At 38.8% G+C, this 17,464-nt stretch overlaps 1 protein-coding gene across 1 annotated transcript; it reads right to left on the minus strand.

The window, feature by feature from the left end:
- Positions 1-4,718: 4,718 nt before the first annotated feature.
- LOC144592428 (zinc finger protein 474-like) lies at positions 4,719-17,172 on the minus strand. Its single transcript, XM_078397014.1, has 3 exons — positions 16,569-17,172; positions 14,322-14,502; positions 4,719-4,965 (listed from the first exon to the last, which is right to left on the minus strand). Exons 1-3 carry the CDS (start codon positions 16,920-16,922, stop codon positions 4,823-4,825), a joined length of 678 nt encoding a protein of 225 aa, XP_078253140.1. The 5' UTR covers positions 16,923-17,172; the 3' UTR covers positions 4,719-4,822.
- Between the last annotated feature and the right edge of the window lie 292 nt (positions 17,173-17,464).

Below are 17,464 nucleotides of genomic sequence, written 5' to 3' on the forward strand. Positions count from 1 at the left end.
TAATTGATTCAGACAAATATTTTACAGAGGAAATTGATACATAAAATAAAATAAAGATGAAGAAAAATAGTTAAATCTGTTGCAAATTTGCTGTAAAGGAACAAAATCATGAAAGACTGACAAAACAATTCCCAGCAAGAAAAGCAGAAACATTTTTAATTGCTTATAATGGGAACAAATTGGGTAATAATGAATTTTAATCACATTTTGTAAAAGTGAATTTAAAAAAAAGGTTGATGAAAGAATGAGACTAACTTTGTTGGTCCTAATTCCCCAAATTACATGACATATTGAGATTTCAGAATGGAACTGTAATCGACAAATCAAGACTCTAAACACAAAACATTGAAAAAAAATGTGAACATTCAAAATATTTAAGCAGAATAGATCTGTTCAAAGCGGCAAGGAAATAATTTCATATTTTTAATGCATAACTAGAGAGCAAATTCTATTGTTGAATGATCAGATCAAAAAGGACGTAATAATTGTTTTAACTTTCAAACTAGTAAAAATGATTTAACAAAAATGCATACATTTCCCCCGTGCTGGGTTACCATTCATGTTTCTAGGGTTTAATTGTAAATCTCGCCAGGCTAAGTAATGCAATTATAGCCGAGGCAGCACAATTGGCTTGGTGGAAGAAGTCATGGGGTGGTAGGGGGTGGTGTTTTTTTCTGATTTGGAGGTCTGTGACCAATGGTGTATCTCTGTGATTGGTGCTTGGTCCACTATTGCTTGTCATCTATATTAATGATTTGGATGAAACAGTAATGTACTTAATGTGCTTAGTAAATTCATGGATGACACCAAAATTGGTTGTATCATGGACAGTGTGGAACACACTAAGTTTTCAAAAGGATCTAAATCATCTGAAGAAGTGGCCAAGGAATGGCAGATGAAATTTTACTTGGACAAGTGTGAGGCGATCTCAAACCAGGGCAGGGTTTACCCTGTAAATGGTAGTGCACTGGAGAATGACATAAAGCATAGAAACCTAGGTGTGCAGGGGGTACACAGTTCCCTGAAAATGGTGACATGGGTGGACCATGTGCGGAAGAAAGCATTTGGTGTGCCTGCCTTCACCGGTAAGAGTATTGAGTACAGAAATTGGGACATTATTTTTCAGTTGAATAAGACACTGGTGAAACCACATATGGGGAATTATATGAAGTTCTGATCATCCTACTAAAAGAAGGATGTCATTAAGCTGGAAAGGGTGCAGGAAAAATTCACCTGGATATTACCAGGACTTGATGGCTGGGACTCTTAATGAAAAGGTTGAATAGGCTGAGACTATTTTCCCTGGAGCGTAGGATGCTGAGCGGTGATCTTATAGTATAAATAATCATGAGAAGTATAGATAAAATGCATAGTTACAGTTATGTGATCAGGCATTTTACATTTCTCAGAATTCAACACTTAATTCAACAGTCAGCCTTTTTAATTTAAGTCAGAAATGGCTGATTCTTATGTGAAGCCATCAACCTGAATTGTTAATTCTATTTCTCTCACCACAGATTCTGCCTGACTTGCAAGGCATTTCCAGTACTTACTCTTTCCATTACTTCTAGTTCTCCACTCTATCATCCCTTTGCCATTCCCTCCCAACCCTACATCATCCCTCTGTTATTCCCCCATCCCACCCCTAATTTAAAATATGATTTCTTGCTAACTTTTCCTCGTTCTAATGTATGGTCATCAACCTTAAACATATATATTGGCTGATTTGTTGCGCAATTTCAGCATTGCCTCTTTCATTTCACCACTATAAGTGTACTGGTGAAAAGTTTGAATCAGTTCAGACTTTTTTCTTGCTGGAAAGTGCATGTTTATGCATATTTGATGAAGACAGATTGAGTTTGGTTGCCTTAGTTCCCATGGCCAAATCTTCTTCTTGGACAGTCTTAAAATTGAGGATGACAATCATTCACCCCGGTTTCTGAGATGAATGAGGAGGCTAATGTATGATTTGCAGACTTTTCTACAGATGGCCTATAAGGTGTTTGGTGGAGCTGGCAAGTGGCAAATTTGGGTGATGGTGTCCATATTTGCCATTGATATGGGCTATATGTGTATTCTCCATGCCTCTGAATGCATCTTCTCCATTCTAGCTGGTCATGGGACGGGGATTCTCAAGATTAAGTGGGAATATTGCATTTTTCTCAAGGGAGACATTAAACCACAAGATAATTAATCTCCCCTGTGACAGAGCAACAAATAATTATCGAATAGCTTTACACATAACCAATTGTTCTGGTTGTAGTTTATGTTGCAAATGCCTTCAAAACAAACATGCTTACAATATTAATACTTCCAGCTGGTAGAACATATTGTTTTACATTGTAAGGAGCCAGCATAGGGCAGCTACATCTGGAAGAACACTGCAACTTAAGTCACCACTTTCACGCGAGGAAGAAGAATTGAAATACTACAGCTGCCACTGAGGCTAAAAAATGAAGTATAAAGTGCCTATTAAATGCATGAATATCAGAAATCAGTAAATAATAATGACATTCATCAATTATTCAAAATGCAACTTAATATTCAAACAAACTAAAACTTTAAAAAGAAATGCATTACATAACAGAAAATCGGCATAGTTCAATAATAATAATAATAATTAGCAAATAATATCACAAATTAATCATCATACACCTTTAATTCTGAGTATTATGTTGACTACTTGATAAAAATTATCATTTTATTCTTTCAGTAAAATTGATCACAATCTTTACATTTGCCTCAGGTTAAGGAACTGTAAATCTTTCTATGAACTGTAATTTGTTATTCAAACAAAAGTTTTTAAATGCTCAGCTGAATTTCTTCGCAGGTGGAATCAAAAAGCCAATTAAGAGGTAAAATTATATATATCTCTTTATTTTAATTAGATAATAGAGAAATGACAATGCCTATGATAACATACCCAAGATTGAGTTGTTACTTTCAGGAATACAAGAAAAGAGCAAATGAAAACGTTTATTTGTTTTTATCTTAGCTGCACAATATGATGGAACTTTTTTGCTTATAGTTCTGATCTTGCATGAGAATTATTGAAGGAACCTTACTGAAATGGCATAAATACCCCATTAAACCATGTCTCTGGATGCTGGCCATTATTCTGTCACATAAATTTAAAATAATTCATTTCTTACAAAACTGAAATAACTATCAAGTGTTATCGAAAACATAAATACTGTTATTTATAAAAGCGATAAAATCAAGCTACATCTAATTATCAACATTTGTTTCTTTCAATTAGTAGTTTTAATTTAAACGTGGAAACAATTTGGTACAGATTGAGGTAAAAGTTTTAAAAAAATTATCACTGAAAATCTCAAATAGTTTTCTTGAACATTGAAATTATGAAGCAGGAAGTCCTCATGAGTTATAACACTGTTAAAATGGGGAGTAGCATGAACCCTATAGGAACTATATCTTCAAATCATCCTGTTTTTAATTGTTAAGAACATTTCATTAAAATAACATTTGTGTTCATCTTGTCACGATAACGTTCATAAGAACACACACGGGATCTTACATGTTCTAATGTCATCCTTTACCTTCTGTGGGGAGATAGGCCATTTAGAACTGTGATGAGGAAAAACTTTTTCAGTCAGAGAGTTGTGAATCTGTGGAATTCTCTGCCTCAAAGGCAGTGGAGGCCAATTCTCTGAATGCATTCAAGAGAGAGCTAGATAGAGCTCTTAAGGATAGCGGAGTCAGGGGGTATGGGGAGAAGGCAGAGACGGGGTACTGATTGAGAATGATCAGCCATAATCACATTGAATGGCGGTGATGGCTCGAAGGGCCGAATGGCCTCCTCCTGCACCTATTGTTTATTGTCTATTATCAGTGATTCCCCATAAGTGATCCCAGCAAGTGGCCTGTTTTCATTCATAAAAACAAATGAACTATTTATAATGTCATCATAGTCACACATTCTACTTAATATTTGGGGGAAAAAAGAGCTGAGCACACATGTTAGAAGTATTCATGAAAGCTTGATCAGAAAGGTAGGTTTTAATGAGACTTTTGAAGGAAGTAATAAAGGTGTGAAGTGTTTCGGGTAGAAAAACTAAAGCAGTTGATAGATCTATGGCTTAAGAGTTGAGTGAAGGGAAAGAAGGATGAAAAGGAGATTAGAAACAGAAAAGGCACCTTAAGGATAAAGGGAGAATTAGGACATGAAAAGGCCATGGATTGACATAGCAGGCAGATGGCAGGCACTTTGAAATAAAGTCATTTGAGACGAGCAAAGGAGAGATGAGGTTGAAAGTAAAATAAACAGAGTGGTGTAGTGTATACGTAACAGAGCTTTCAACAAAATGCGACTTATGAATGGTAATACATGGGGAGTCAGCAAATTTATCAATTTATAATTGGTAAATGTTGGCAAATATGCAGAGCTATGGTGGAGTGGAGCTGGCATTGACAGAGGCCGGAGACTTGAGGCGCACTTAAAATGATTGCAAATGGTTGGAAAGCGAATACTTTGCATTTTACTTTTTGAAATGAACAGGCATGGATTTTGAAACATCCATTGCAGTTTGTCTCTGGTCCGATATTGTCCTTTACCCATCTCTCTAATCTTTGTTTGAATTAGGAAAAAATACAGTTGGAACGGCTGTGGCATTTCAGATACAATCTTTGAAGCAACAATAACTGAGAAGTTAATTTAATTTTTAAAGTGTTATTAAACACAACCATTGCACAGAAGTTAGAAACAATAAAAATTGGTTGTTTTTTTAAATTTTATTGGCATAAATGAATTATTCCTTCTAGTTAATTTTCCTTGCTTGTTTGTCTTTATTTGGCAGCTTGGTTACTTTGGTCTACATGAACGCTGGTGGACAATCAGTCTGTCTGGGAGGAATGTACGGCCACAGATATCGCAGGGCACGAGTTGGGCTTGAGAACTTCTCCAAGCTGCCTCATTTAAAGCATCAACGTCATACGTACCTGTACCTGGGAACATGAGGGAAAGGAATGAAACAAAAACACACCAGTGCTATGTGGAAATCTCATTTACTGAATATTTCAATAGATGCTTTTAATGAGAAAAATAATATCTCTGTATATTTTCCACTTCAAAATATCTGTTGACAAACACAAGTAAAATATATGTATATATCCCATTCCACCAATCCACTTTTCAGTGCTCAGTGATGCCTTTGCTTATTTTGGGGGCAGTTCTATTGAAATAAGATAATAATTATGTACTGTAGTAGCTCGAAATGTATTTATTTCTGTCATTACGGAGTGATCACTCAAGTGCAACAGAAAACACAATGCGTCAACAACTTTGTTTTGTGCTATTAATAAGGCACCCATTTATAATATATATTAATAAAACACACATTTATTAATATTCCAAAAGATTTGGGAGATTTTTACTCTGCTATTCCCCACTATTATTTCATCTTCCTTTGTGTCATTTGGTAGGCAGCAATAGTTTGTTCATCTCAGAAAATATACTATGGATGTTTCTCTGAATAATTCATCTGAAATTCATAATTTTTTGGAATCTGTCTAGCTATTTGACAGATAGGATTGCATATATGAACATAATTAGTTTCATGATCTCCTAAGTTATTTACATCCAATGAGGTATCTTTTGAAGTCTAGTTGCTTTTATTTAATATTAGGAATTGCCGTAATGCACCAATAACAGATTGACCTGAAGTCAATGACAAGCTCCCTCGTTTAGCTGACACTGAGGAAGAGATTGTTGTCTTGACACCATGCTACTAAGTTCTCTCCTTCCTGTAGTTGGTCTCATCATTCTTTGAGATCTGAACAGCTACAGCGGTGTCATCAGAAAACTAGTAAATGGAGATAGAGCACAATTTGATGGAACAGTCATAAATGTAATGGGAGAATAGTAAGGGGCTGAGAATGTATGCTGGCAGGGCTTGAGAAATATTGCGGATAATATTTTGTCACCTTATCCTCACCGATTATGGGTCTAAGGGTCTGGAACTCGAGGATCCAGTTGGATCAGAGTGTGATGACCTCAAGGTCCAGGAGTTTGGAAATGAGTTTGGTTGGAATTATGGTATGAAGGCAGCGCTATAATCAATAAATAGAAGTCAGGCCCAGGTGCCCTTGTTATTCAGATGTTCCCGTGATGAATGTAAAGCCATAGAAATGGCATCCACTATGGACCTGTAGTAATGGCAGGCAAATTTTAGTAAATCAAGGCTTTCTGGGAGGCTGGAATTAATGTGCATCATGACTAGCCTTTTGAAGCACTTCATGGACTTCATGGATATTGGAGCCAGCAGTGGTCGTCAATAAGGCATGCTACCTTGTTTTTTTTCTTTGTTCGTGGGATGACAGCAGTCTTCTTAAGGCAAGTGAGAGCCTCAAATTGGAGTAGGGTGAGGTTAAAGATGTCCGCAAATACTCCCCCCCCCCCCCCCCCTGGACCATACTAGTTCTGAGAATACGACTGGGGACTCCATCCAGGCCTGTCATTTTCTGCGGGTTCATCTCAGAAAGGCCGATCTCCTTCAATCTGAGACATCATTGGAATTCCTGAGAGTGGGAATAGGAGTAGGATTTTGCTCAAAACAAAAAAAAGTGGATTTCAATAATCAAAGGAGTTATGGTACTTATAGGGCCATTCTAAAATGGCTGGGGCAATTGCCATCCTCCCATGTAAGTGCATTCTGTCACCCTTTCAATTATCGTCTATTTATTATAATAATAATAATAATAATAATAATATATTCCTTTATTTGTCCCACACCGGGGAAATTTACAGTGTTACAGCAGCAGTGGATAGCAAGAGACATTCATTATTAATAAAAATAAAGATAAGGATAATTGCCATTATTTACTGTGTTTTTTTTTTACTGTTACTGTTAACCGGTCTGTTGACTGGTCTGCTGGGAGTAGCACTGGTTGTGCAGTCTCACAGCAGCGGGAAGGAAGGACCTCCGATATCTCTCCTTCACACACTTGGGGTGAAGGAGTCTGTCACTGAAGGAGCTACTCAGTGCAGTGACAGTGTCCTGCATGGGGTGGGAGTCGTTGCCCAGCAGCGATGTTATCTTTGCCATCATCCTCCTCTCTCCCACCGCCTGTACTGAGTCGAGGGGGCAACCCCGGACAGAGCTGGCCTTCCTGATCAGCTTGTCAAGTCGTTTCCCCTCCGCCGCTGAGATGCTGCTGCTCCAGCAGACCACTCCATAGAAAATGGCTGATGCCACCACAGTGTTGTAGAAGGTCCTTAGGAATGCCCCCTGCGCTCCAAAGGACCTGAGTCTCCTCAGCTGGTAAAGTCTGCTCTGGCCCTTTTTGTACAGTGCATTGATATTTTCGGTCCAGTCAAGTCTATTGTTAAGGTAAACACCCAGGTAGTTATAAGAAACCACTCCCCCAATGTCCATTCCCTGGATGTTCACCGGTGTCGGGGGGACGTGGCTGCGCCTGCGGAAATCTACCACCATCTCCCTGGTTTTCCCCGCGTTGATCCGGAGGCGGTTCCGCTGGCACCAGTCCACAAATTCCTGGTCAGTTCTCTGTACGCACTGTCATCATCGTCTGTGATGAGGCCGACTATGGCAGAGTCGTCAGAGAACTTCTGTAGATAGCAGTTTGCTGAGCTGTGCCTGAAGTCCGCAATATACAGGGTGAACAGGAAACGAGCTAGCACTGTTCCCTGTGGAACCCCTGTGGTGCAGACCACCATGTCCGAAACATAGTCCTTTGTCCTCACATACTGTGGTCGTTTGGTGAGGTAATCCAGAATCCAGGATGTGAGGTGGTGATCCACTCCTGTGCGCTCCAGCATGCCCGCCAGAAGCCCAGTCTGGATGGTATTGAGCACACTGGAGAATCAAAGAACATGATTCTCACAGTGCTACCAGGCTTCTCCAGGTGCGAAAGAGCTCTGTGTCGTAGGTAGATGATGGCGTCCTCCACCCCGATGCGAGTCTGGTAGGCGAACTGCAGCGGATCCATTGATGGTCTCACCAGGGGGCGGAGATGGACAAGGACCAGACGCTCCAGTGTCTTCATCAGGTGTGATGTCAGTGCCACCGGCCTGTAGCTGTTGAGTTCTTTCGAGTGCTGCTTTGGCACCGGTACCATGCAGGATGTTTTCCACAGCTGTGGAACTCTCCCCAGTTTCAGGCTCAGATTGTAGACATGCTCCACTATCCGCACAGCTGGTCTGCACAGGACTTGAGGAGCCTCGAGCTGATGCCGTCTGGACTAGCTGCCTTCCTCGCATTGATTTTTCTGAGCTCATTTCTCACCTGGTCTGCAGAGAGAGACAGATTGGAGCACAGGGGCTGGGTGCTCGATCGAGGGTGTGAGAGGAGGAGGGGGTGTGGGGATGGTGGGAGGGGAGGAGGTGGGGGAGTTGGGGCAGGAGAAGCAGAAGCAGTGGGTGGTGGCTGTGACCCAAGTGCTGTGGGAGGAGGGGTGAGGCAGTGTACTGGAAGTGCAGGAGGATGAAAGGATTTCATTATGGAAAGATTTCAATTTTTCTATTCTTTTTAATAAAGGCAGCCCCTGGCCCTAGTGTGAAATTAACAACTTGATTCCTCCATCCTCTGTCCTGGTGACAAAGGGCCCGTATCTGTACTCTATGACTCTGTGACACTGAAATAGGTGGTATCGTAGACAGTGAAGATTATCAACAATTACAGTTGGGTATGTGGGCTAAAGAATGGCAAATGGTATTTAATGCAGCCAAGTACATAGTTCTATGAAGGTGCCACCACAAATGGACAAAATGGTGAAGAATTCATCAGTAATGGAACGAGTAAAGAAGTTGGAACGCTATGTTCAAGAAGTTGATGAGGCCGCACTTGGAATATGGTCACCTTACTATTGGAAAGAAGACATTCGGCTGGAAAGGATACAGAAAGGATTTACAACAATGTTAACAGAACTCAAGGGACAGAATTATGGGTAGAGGTTGGACAGGCTTGGACTTTATTGCTTGGAGCACAACAGACTAGGAAGTGATTTTAGAGAGGAGTATGAAATAATGCGGGACACAAATAGGGTGAATGTACACAGTCTTTTACCCACGGGGAATCACGAACTAGAAGGCATAGGTTTAAGGTGAGAGGAGAAAGATTTACTAGGAACCTGAGGGGCAACTTCTTCACACAGAGGGTGGTGGGTACATGGAATGAATTGCCAGAGGAAATAATTGAGGCACGTACAATAACAAATTCAAAAGACATTTGGACAGGAACATATATAGGAAATGTTGAGAATGATATGGGTCAAACAAAGGAAAAAAAGTCAAGCATAGATGGGCATCTTGGGGGGTATGAACGAGATGAGACGATGGGCTTATTTTTGTGCTATATGACTTGTGGGCACATAAGATGATGCATTGACTGGGCAACAGGTGCTGAGGTAGAACGTAAAGGCAAATATTCTCTGGAAAATATTGGTCAAGACTAAATGAATACTCAGAGTCATATCCCCTGGGTACTGGATGTTTAAGACAAGGATACTTACAGAACACTACATAAATGTGCAGGCACTGGGGGAGGTATGTGAGATGGAATAGATATAAAAGCAATTGTACAGTCTATTAACGATGATGCATGGATTTTTACAAATACAGTGCATACCGAAACACGCCACTCTTGTAGTATGGCACAATGCAAGCCCCAGTATTTGTGGTATTTTCTTATAACACAGGAGCCTATTTGACCCATTGAGTCTATACTGGCTCTTTTCCTCACTAGCTTGTCTGTAACCTAAAATTAAAGAGAAATATTCCACTTAGTATAAATCCTGGACTAAATATGTTTCACAGCAACCCCGTTTAAACTCTGACTGAAGTTGCCTTTTAATAAGATAAGTCTGTCATGGCGAATGTTGCAGAATATGAGCTATTTAAATCCTTGTGTATTCTCCCATATGACCCATTTCTAAAATTATCTTACTGCGATGTCTAAACCTTTTTTCTTGTTCCATGGGCCACTGTTGGAATGCTCTGTATAGGCCTGACCTGCTGGATCTGGTCTTCATCAACGTCAGAAAGGCCAGCTGTTGTGCATTATTCATGACAGCTATAGTTCCAGGATTCTAGTGAATCCCTGATGCATTCCACACAAAAAACGAACTAATTCTTCCAACTGGGAAGAAGGCAAGTTAAAAATGTGTTGATGCACAAGGATAGCAGGTTTCCTTTGACCATATATGTACATTGTGTAGTCTGTGTAGATTTTCAGTGATGGTGTATAATTATTTTCATGGAAATACCAGAAAACTTATGCAAACAAAGTTAAAGTTAGTTCAAAAGGCTAATACAATTTCTATACATTGTCAACAAGATTAATTGAAGTATAAAGGTCAAAGCACTCTCTGTGACCATCAACCAATTTTATTTTAAGTAGATGATGATGATGTGGAGTTTGTTTTGGATCATGAATACAAATAACTTGGTGAATTTGTCTTGGGGGGGGGGATAAAATTAATGAGTAAGCGAAAGGTGTGCAAAAAACTGTTTGGTGCTAACTACAGATTAGAATCTTGATGATTATTTGTTAAATGCATTGTGTACTAAAATATGTACACAAATGCAAATTGATTTATGGTAGAATGTGTTTATATTTAGTTTTGATTATAAAATGTATTAAATCTTTTTTTGTTTATACAATCCAGTCAATCATTTACTGGACTTAAAAAACATCAATCACTAGTTGTGATAGTAGGTTGGTTAGTTGGTTGAGAATCAGATCTTCCAACAATGTAGCCGATTCCACATTATAATGCTTCCTGCTGCTCGTGATCTGAATTTTCAACTCTGCTGATTTTGGTTACCCATCAACTGTGGCTTTCATCCTTTGAAATTCAGAATATCAAGATACTGCTGCCAATTCCCTAGCCTTTAGACTTATTGCCAATAATGTCACTAATATGAGAAATAATTAGTGATTGACCAGCGTAACACAGATATGACCAAATCCTTGCACTGGGTGATATTTTACTTTTCCTATCATAGTCATTTTAGAAATAAAGAAATCAGTTACGGGAACTGTTTTGCATGCATTTTAACCACCTGATTAGGATTGATAATAAAGATAAATTCAGCTCTATTTGCTGAAATTCATACCTTGAAATCAGACACAAAATGACAGAAAAGCATTTTAGAAACAGAAACATAAAAAATAGGTGCAGGTCATTTGCCAGCACCACCATTCAATATGATTATGGCTGATCATCCAAAATCAGTGCAGCGTTCTTGCTTTCTCTTCATATCCCTCGATTCCGTTAGCCCTCAGAGCTATATCGATCTCTCTCCTGAAAACATCCAGTGAATTGGCCCCCACTGCCTTCTGTGGCGGAGAATTCCACAGATTCACAACTCTCTGGGTGAAAAGGATTTCCTTATCTCAGTCCTAAATGGCCTACCCTTTATTCTTAAACTGTGACCCCTGGTTCTGGACTCCCCCAACATCGAGAACATTTTACCTGCATTTTTTACCATCAATTTGTTTGTAAATTAAATCTTGGCTTGTGACAAGTCAGCAGGTTGTGCAATGACCAAACCTTAGCCAATATAGTTAGAAGGGTTCTGTGGTTATCAAAAAAATAGCTGGTAAATCTGTCCTTTAAGTGAAGAACAAAATGGTTAAACTGCCATTAAAATGACATGAAAAGATAAGGTTCATGACTTAAGGATGAGCATTTTAGAGTTGTACATACATGGAGCGAGCTGCCAGAAGAAGTGGTAGAGGTGGGTACAATTACAACATTTAAAAGACACTTAGACAGGTAAATATAAAAGGAAGATTTGGAGGGGTACAGGGAAATGGGACTAGCTTGGTAAGGCTACTTGGTTGTCCTGGACAAGTTAGGTCAAAGGGCCTTTCTCCACGCTGAACAGCTCTCTGACTCTACAAACAATGAAAACATATTGCATGAAATAGCTAAAGAATCCATGCCTGCACTAGTCCACAATGTAATGGTGAAATGGGGAAAGCTGGTAATCTTTTCATTATTATAAAGTTTCTTGTAAAGGAGAACCATGTGAAAAGCTGTAGGATACTTAGGAGCAGACATATAGCTAAATAGATACAAAATGTAATGTATCTGCCATTGAAATTAATTAAATATTAATTTGTAAATGAAACAGCCCATATTTGCAATGTCAGGACATCCTCAGGCATAGGGTGATGTGGCAAGTAACATCTGTGCTATAAAAGTATCCAGCAAGAAAGAGTCCAGCAACCTACTCTTGCCATTTAATGTCATCAACATTGTTGATACAGACAATTTAACTGAGATTGTTGATTAGTACTTAGGAATGTGATATTATTACTTACATGGAGACATGATCGAAAGAAGGCAGGACTGGCAATTCATCTTTCCAGGGTGTAGAATCTTCAGGGCATGAGTAGGGAAGGGGGATTAAAAGAGGACGTGGCTTTGCAATATTAATTAAGAGTCCATTACTGCAGTAATGAGCGTGAATATTCCAGAAGGCTCTTCAATTGACGTCATATGGATAGAGATTAGAAATTAAAAGTGAGTGATCAAAAACTGCTGTTGGTCATGGGAAGTGATGAGTCAATGTACGGAGGAGAGTTACAACACCTGGTTGAGTGGTGCCATAACAACAACCTCATGTATTTACTGTAGGTCAACAAAATGAATGAACTAATTGTTGACTTCAGAAAGGGAAAGTCAGGAGAACACTTACCAGCTGTCATTGGTGGGGATGGCAGTGGAGGGAGTTAGCAGCTTCAAATTCCTGGGTGTTAACATCTTGGATGACTTATCCTGGGCCCAGCACACAGATGTAATCACAATGAAGGCTTGCCAGTACCTCTACTTAGATGGTTAAAGAGATTCAATATGTCACAGAACACTCAAAACAAACTTCTACGGATGCACTGTGGAAAGTATGCTGCCAGTTGCATCATTATCTGGTGCATCAATTCCAATGCACAGGAACACAAAAGGCTGCAGAGTGTGGTGGACTTAGCCCAGTCCATCATGGGCTCAACCCTCCCCTCCATCGAAAGCATCTGCATGAGGTGTGCCACACGAAGGTGGCATTTTTCATTAAGGATCCCCACTATCTGGACCGTGCCCTCTACTCACTACTACCATTGGTTAGGAGATCCAGATGCCTGACGTAGCATACCACCAGTCCGGCTACTTTCCGACAACTATCAGGTTCTTGAACCGAAATACAGAACTCTAATCCTATCTCGGCAAGGGAACACCACAACTAACTCTTGCACTACCTTAGACTTGTTTTTCTAGTTATGTTTTGCAGTGATGTCTTGTTTTTTGCACACTTTCCTTTATCGTCTTGCAGAAAGTACATGAATTCATGCATAATTTATGTTTTTGTGTGGTTTCTGAGTCTTTGTGCTTGTGCATGCAAGATTCTTGTTGTACGTACCTCGTTGTCCATTTGACAATAAACATGACTTTGTTGGGGTTTGCTAAAAGCCTCTCAAGTCAGTAGGAGATAGAGGAGTGGAGAATTAGACAAAGTAGGATGATAATAGCCGGAGATTTCCAGTGTGCCAATATTAACTGGGATCATCCTAATGTGGAAGATCACGGGGGTGGAATTTCTGGAGGGCATTTTCAACTAGTGAGGAAGAGACAGTACTAGATTTAATTCTGAGGAAAACGCACACCTCCATTTCAGGACAGTTTCTTCCCAGCTGTTATCAGGCAACTGAATCATCCTGCCACAACCAAAGAGCAGTCCTGAACTACTATTTACCTTATTGGTGACCCTCGGACTATCTTTGATCGGACTTCACTGCCTATATCTTGCGCTAAATGTTATTCCCTTGTCATAAGACTGGAGAATATTGTTAACAGTGCTGTTATTCAAAAATATCTGCATGAATAGTGGGCAAAGGAATTCTGCTTCTTAAGTAAAAATAAACAATTAAAAATGGCTCCTCTTGAAATTCTTTCAGCAACAAAACTTTCAAATTTTATCTGCTGAAGGTAGGCTGAGGGAAAAAATAATTCCAAAGATGCGTTTAATTAATTAATTTCATGAATTAGTTTCCCATCAGCTGTTAAGAAAATTTACATTTTCTATAATGCAACATTGTATCAGATCGAAAGTTTAGCTTGAGCTAGGAAAATATAAATATGAAGCCATCATCTATATATATATGACACATATCAATCAGCACAGGAAAGGAAGATTTAATACAGGAAGTGTAGCAAACAGGACATACATGCCAGAGATACCTTTGCATAATGAAACAAACCATTCAGAATTAAACATAAAATTTGCTGTATTTTTAATAATTATGCTACAATAGAAACATTAAAGAATTACATCTCTGCACACCTACCCTTGATCGGCAAGACCTCAGGTTTTTTGGGTTCAGGCCTCCGGAGATGCCTGGGTAGCTTGTCATTTTCAATGTGCCATTTTTGTAAACACTGGGGTTCATGGATACTTATCGATGTAGTTCCATATTCCCGGCCACAAAGGTAACAGACAACTGTTCGTGGACGTCTACTTATTGGTGGCTAAAGACAATTGTTAAATGTTAGTCTTTCAATTCTAAACTAAAATGTACTACATAACTCAAAAGGAACAAGAAATTCAGTGCATTGGTACAATATAAAACTGAGCTAAAATGGATACTATGTTAAGAATATACCAGTGTATTTGCTCACCTTACATTTCCCAGACTGAGCAAAGCCTTCAGAAGGCAAAACCAAACCAGGATTCAAATGTGCTCATGTCATTGGATAGCCCAGTTAATAAATTCACGTGCATATTCAAAGAAACACATCCATATTGTTGTAGGAAGAAATTACACAATTTTTTTCAAAGTCAACATGAATAGAGAGTCAAGTGACAGGGTTTTTTTTCTTTTATAGTTTTCATGCTTTTAGCCACAGAAGGGAACAACATGGAAAGGGATAGGATGCCCATTCTATCAGAATACAAAACAGTGGATCTCCTGCAGCAGGTAAAGATCGAGGTATCAAAGACAATATCCACAGAGATCCCCACGGAGAGCTTTTGTTCATGTGTTACTTTCCATAGTTACTAAAATCAATTTTTGTATGATGGTCTATTTCCAAGCCATTACTGGGATGCCTACGATGTCACTTGGTTTCCTGGTCACAGATGTACCGAAGGGACATCAGGTGGATAAAGAAACAAACAATAAATGTAGTCTACAGGATTTCCAGATTTTTTTTCATTACAGTTTTACACAATAACTACATAAGATATGAATGCAAGTATGATTGCAAGTATTCAAGAGAGAGATAGATAGAGCTCTTAAGGATAGCGGAGTCATGGGGTACGGGGAGAATGCAAGAACGGGGTACTGATTGAGAATGATCAGCTATGATCACATTGAATGGTGGTGCTGGCTCAAAGGGCCGAATGGCCTACTCCTGCACCTATTGTCTATTGTCTAATATATTGGCATGGATAGGAGGATGGATAACCTAAGAAAACTGAAAGACAGCATAAATGGGTTGTTTTTAATCTGACATAAGTAGGTCTCATTCTTTGAATATTTCCATACATTGAATTAATGGTTATTTCCATACATTGAATTAATTAGGTGCTGAGCCGGAGTGAAACTTTTGTTTTAGCAGAAATGTGCATGAACCTTATTGTCATTCTAATATTTTTTAAATACATACAAGACCTTGTATTTCCTTGCTGATCCACTCCATTTGCAGCTTGTTGTGCAAAATGGTTCTTTCTAATTTTCCATACGTCTTCCCAGTAGAAAATTTATTCTTAAAACTGGGGCCAACTGGTTTCATGAAATTGTCCTCTAACTTAGTTTTGTTCCCTAAACGGCTTCTTCTAACATATGTATGTTTTTTCAGAGGCCTACTTATGGGGGGGATTACAGTACTTTTTATAACGTGGGAAAAGTGCAGAAACAAAGGGACAAAAAGCAGGGCACTTGCACAAATGTTGCTGGTGACCTGATTCTGTTTTCAATAGAATGCAAGTATCTAGGAGATTTGTGTTGGTGGCTAAGGAAATGACTTTATGAGGAGGGTCATATGTCACAGCTTTGAACTTCTCAGTATTTTCTTAAAAGTATATTTAAGACTTAAAATTCACCAACACACAATTTTGAATGGCAAAAATCATCCATATCTACATCCAATTCTGTAATAGGTAGAAAAGAGAACTGGAATTTATCATTTTTCTAGGATTTACATAAGATACTCATTATATAGAAGTGACTGACATCAACACATATAAATTGATTCCAACGTCCCAAATCCTCTCACTATATGCTGAAGATCTACCTTACACAAACTATAATTCATACAAATCTGCACCACTGATAATCCATGCCATACTACCCGGCTGCCCATCCTTCAATCCTCCTGTGAAGTTAAATTACACCTTAAACATATCCTTATCTTCAGATCCACTGAGGTCTTTGCCCACCCTTGATTTACTATCTGAAGCAGCTTTATTCTTTTTTTTAATGCAATACTATCCTCTGAATCAGGCTTTCTGCGCACTGCTCACATATTCTGCCATTTCTGTCACTTGACAGTACATTTGACGTACTCGTTAGAAAAGGTACCAAAACACTTACAGATTTGTAACTTGAACTTGGTTTTGGTGTGTTGAATGACGCACCTCCCTCTTTTGGTTTACAGCTTTTCTGGTGCACAAAAAGTCGATCAGGCTGGAACGTTCGACCACAGTTTTCACAGGGAATAAGCTGGGCATTTGCACTTTCGAATGCTGCTGCATTTGCAGCATCAATGTCAAGTGAACCATCTGCATTAACTGTCTCTTTTCTTTTGGGTTCTGGTCTTTGTAGGTGCTTTGGTAATTTTTCATTTTCAATCCGCCATTTCTTCAGGCACTGAGGTTCATGAACAACAATTGAATGCAATCCAAATTGCTTACCACATATATAACAAACTCTCTGAAGTTTTGACATAGTCTTTTTTTTGTCTTCCAATCCCTAAATCTTGTTATTGAACAATTGTGTGGAAAGTGTTTTCAGTTGTAAAATTCTTGCGACTTGGTGATAATTTGCTATAGATATGCAATAAGTTTGATGATGATGATGATGATGATGAAATGATTTGAGTTTTCATATGAAAAGATGTTAGTCCTGTAAATTAGTATGGAGATTTTCTCTCACAGTTCACACATGCTTGAAGTTAATCATTTTCAATAAGACAAATTTGTTGTGATGTTTTTATACGGAATTTGTGGTTATATTATAAGAGCACCTCAGACTTCATAGAGGATTTCTGAGAAAGAAATACAATGTTCAATTAAAAAGTTGTGTTATTGGGAAATAATATGCTTGTTTATTCTATCATTCTATTTGATCTTTCCAGAACATTTACGTTCTTCCTGCAGGGTAAATACTCCATTTGTGGGATAACCAGTGTTTCAAAGCAGCACATCATAACTTTATATATGCAGATAAATTACAAAAACAAATAAAATACACAGAATAATCATGATGGT

The sequence above is a fragment of the Rhinoraja longicauda genome, chromosome 3 (assembly GCF_053455715.1).
Source record: "Rhinoraja longicauda isolate Sanriku21f chromosome 3, sRhiLon1.1, whole genome shotgun sequence".
Classification (NCBI taxonomy): Eukaryota; Metazoa; Chordata; class Chondrichthyes; order Rajiformes; family Arhynchobatidae; genus Rhinoraja; species Rhinoraja longicauda.

What these genes read in the sequence shown, in the direction of transcription:
- LOC144592428 (XM_078397014.1), bottom strand. Translation starts at nt 16,922, where the DNA reads ATGTCAAAACTTCAGAGAGTTTGTTATATATGTGGTAAGCAATTTGGA. An exon ending in CAAGTTCAAGTTACAAATCT is followed by an intron (nt 14,503 to 16,568) that starts GTAAGTGTTTTG and finishes AATTGTCTTTAG; the next exon opens with CCACCAATAAGTAGACGTCC. An exon ending in TGAGGTCTTGCCGATCAAGG is followed by an intron (nt 4,966 to 14,321) that starts GTAGGTGTGCAG and finishes TCATGTTCCCAG; the next exon opens with GTACAGGTACGTATGACGTT.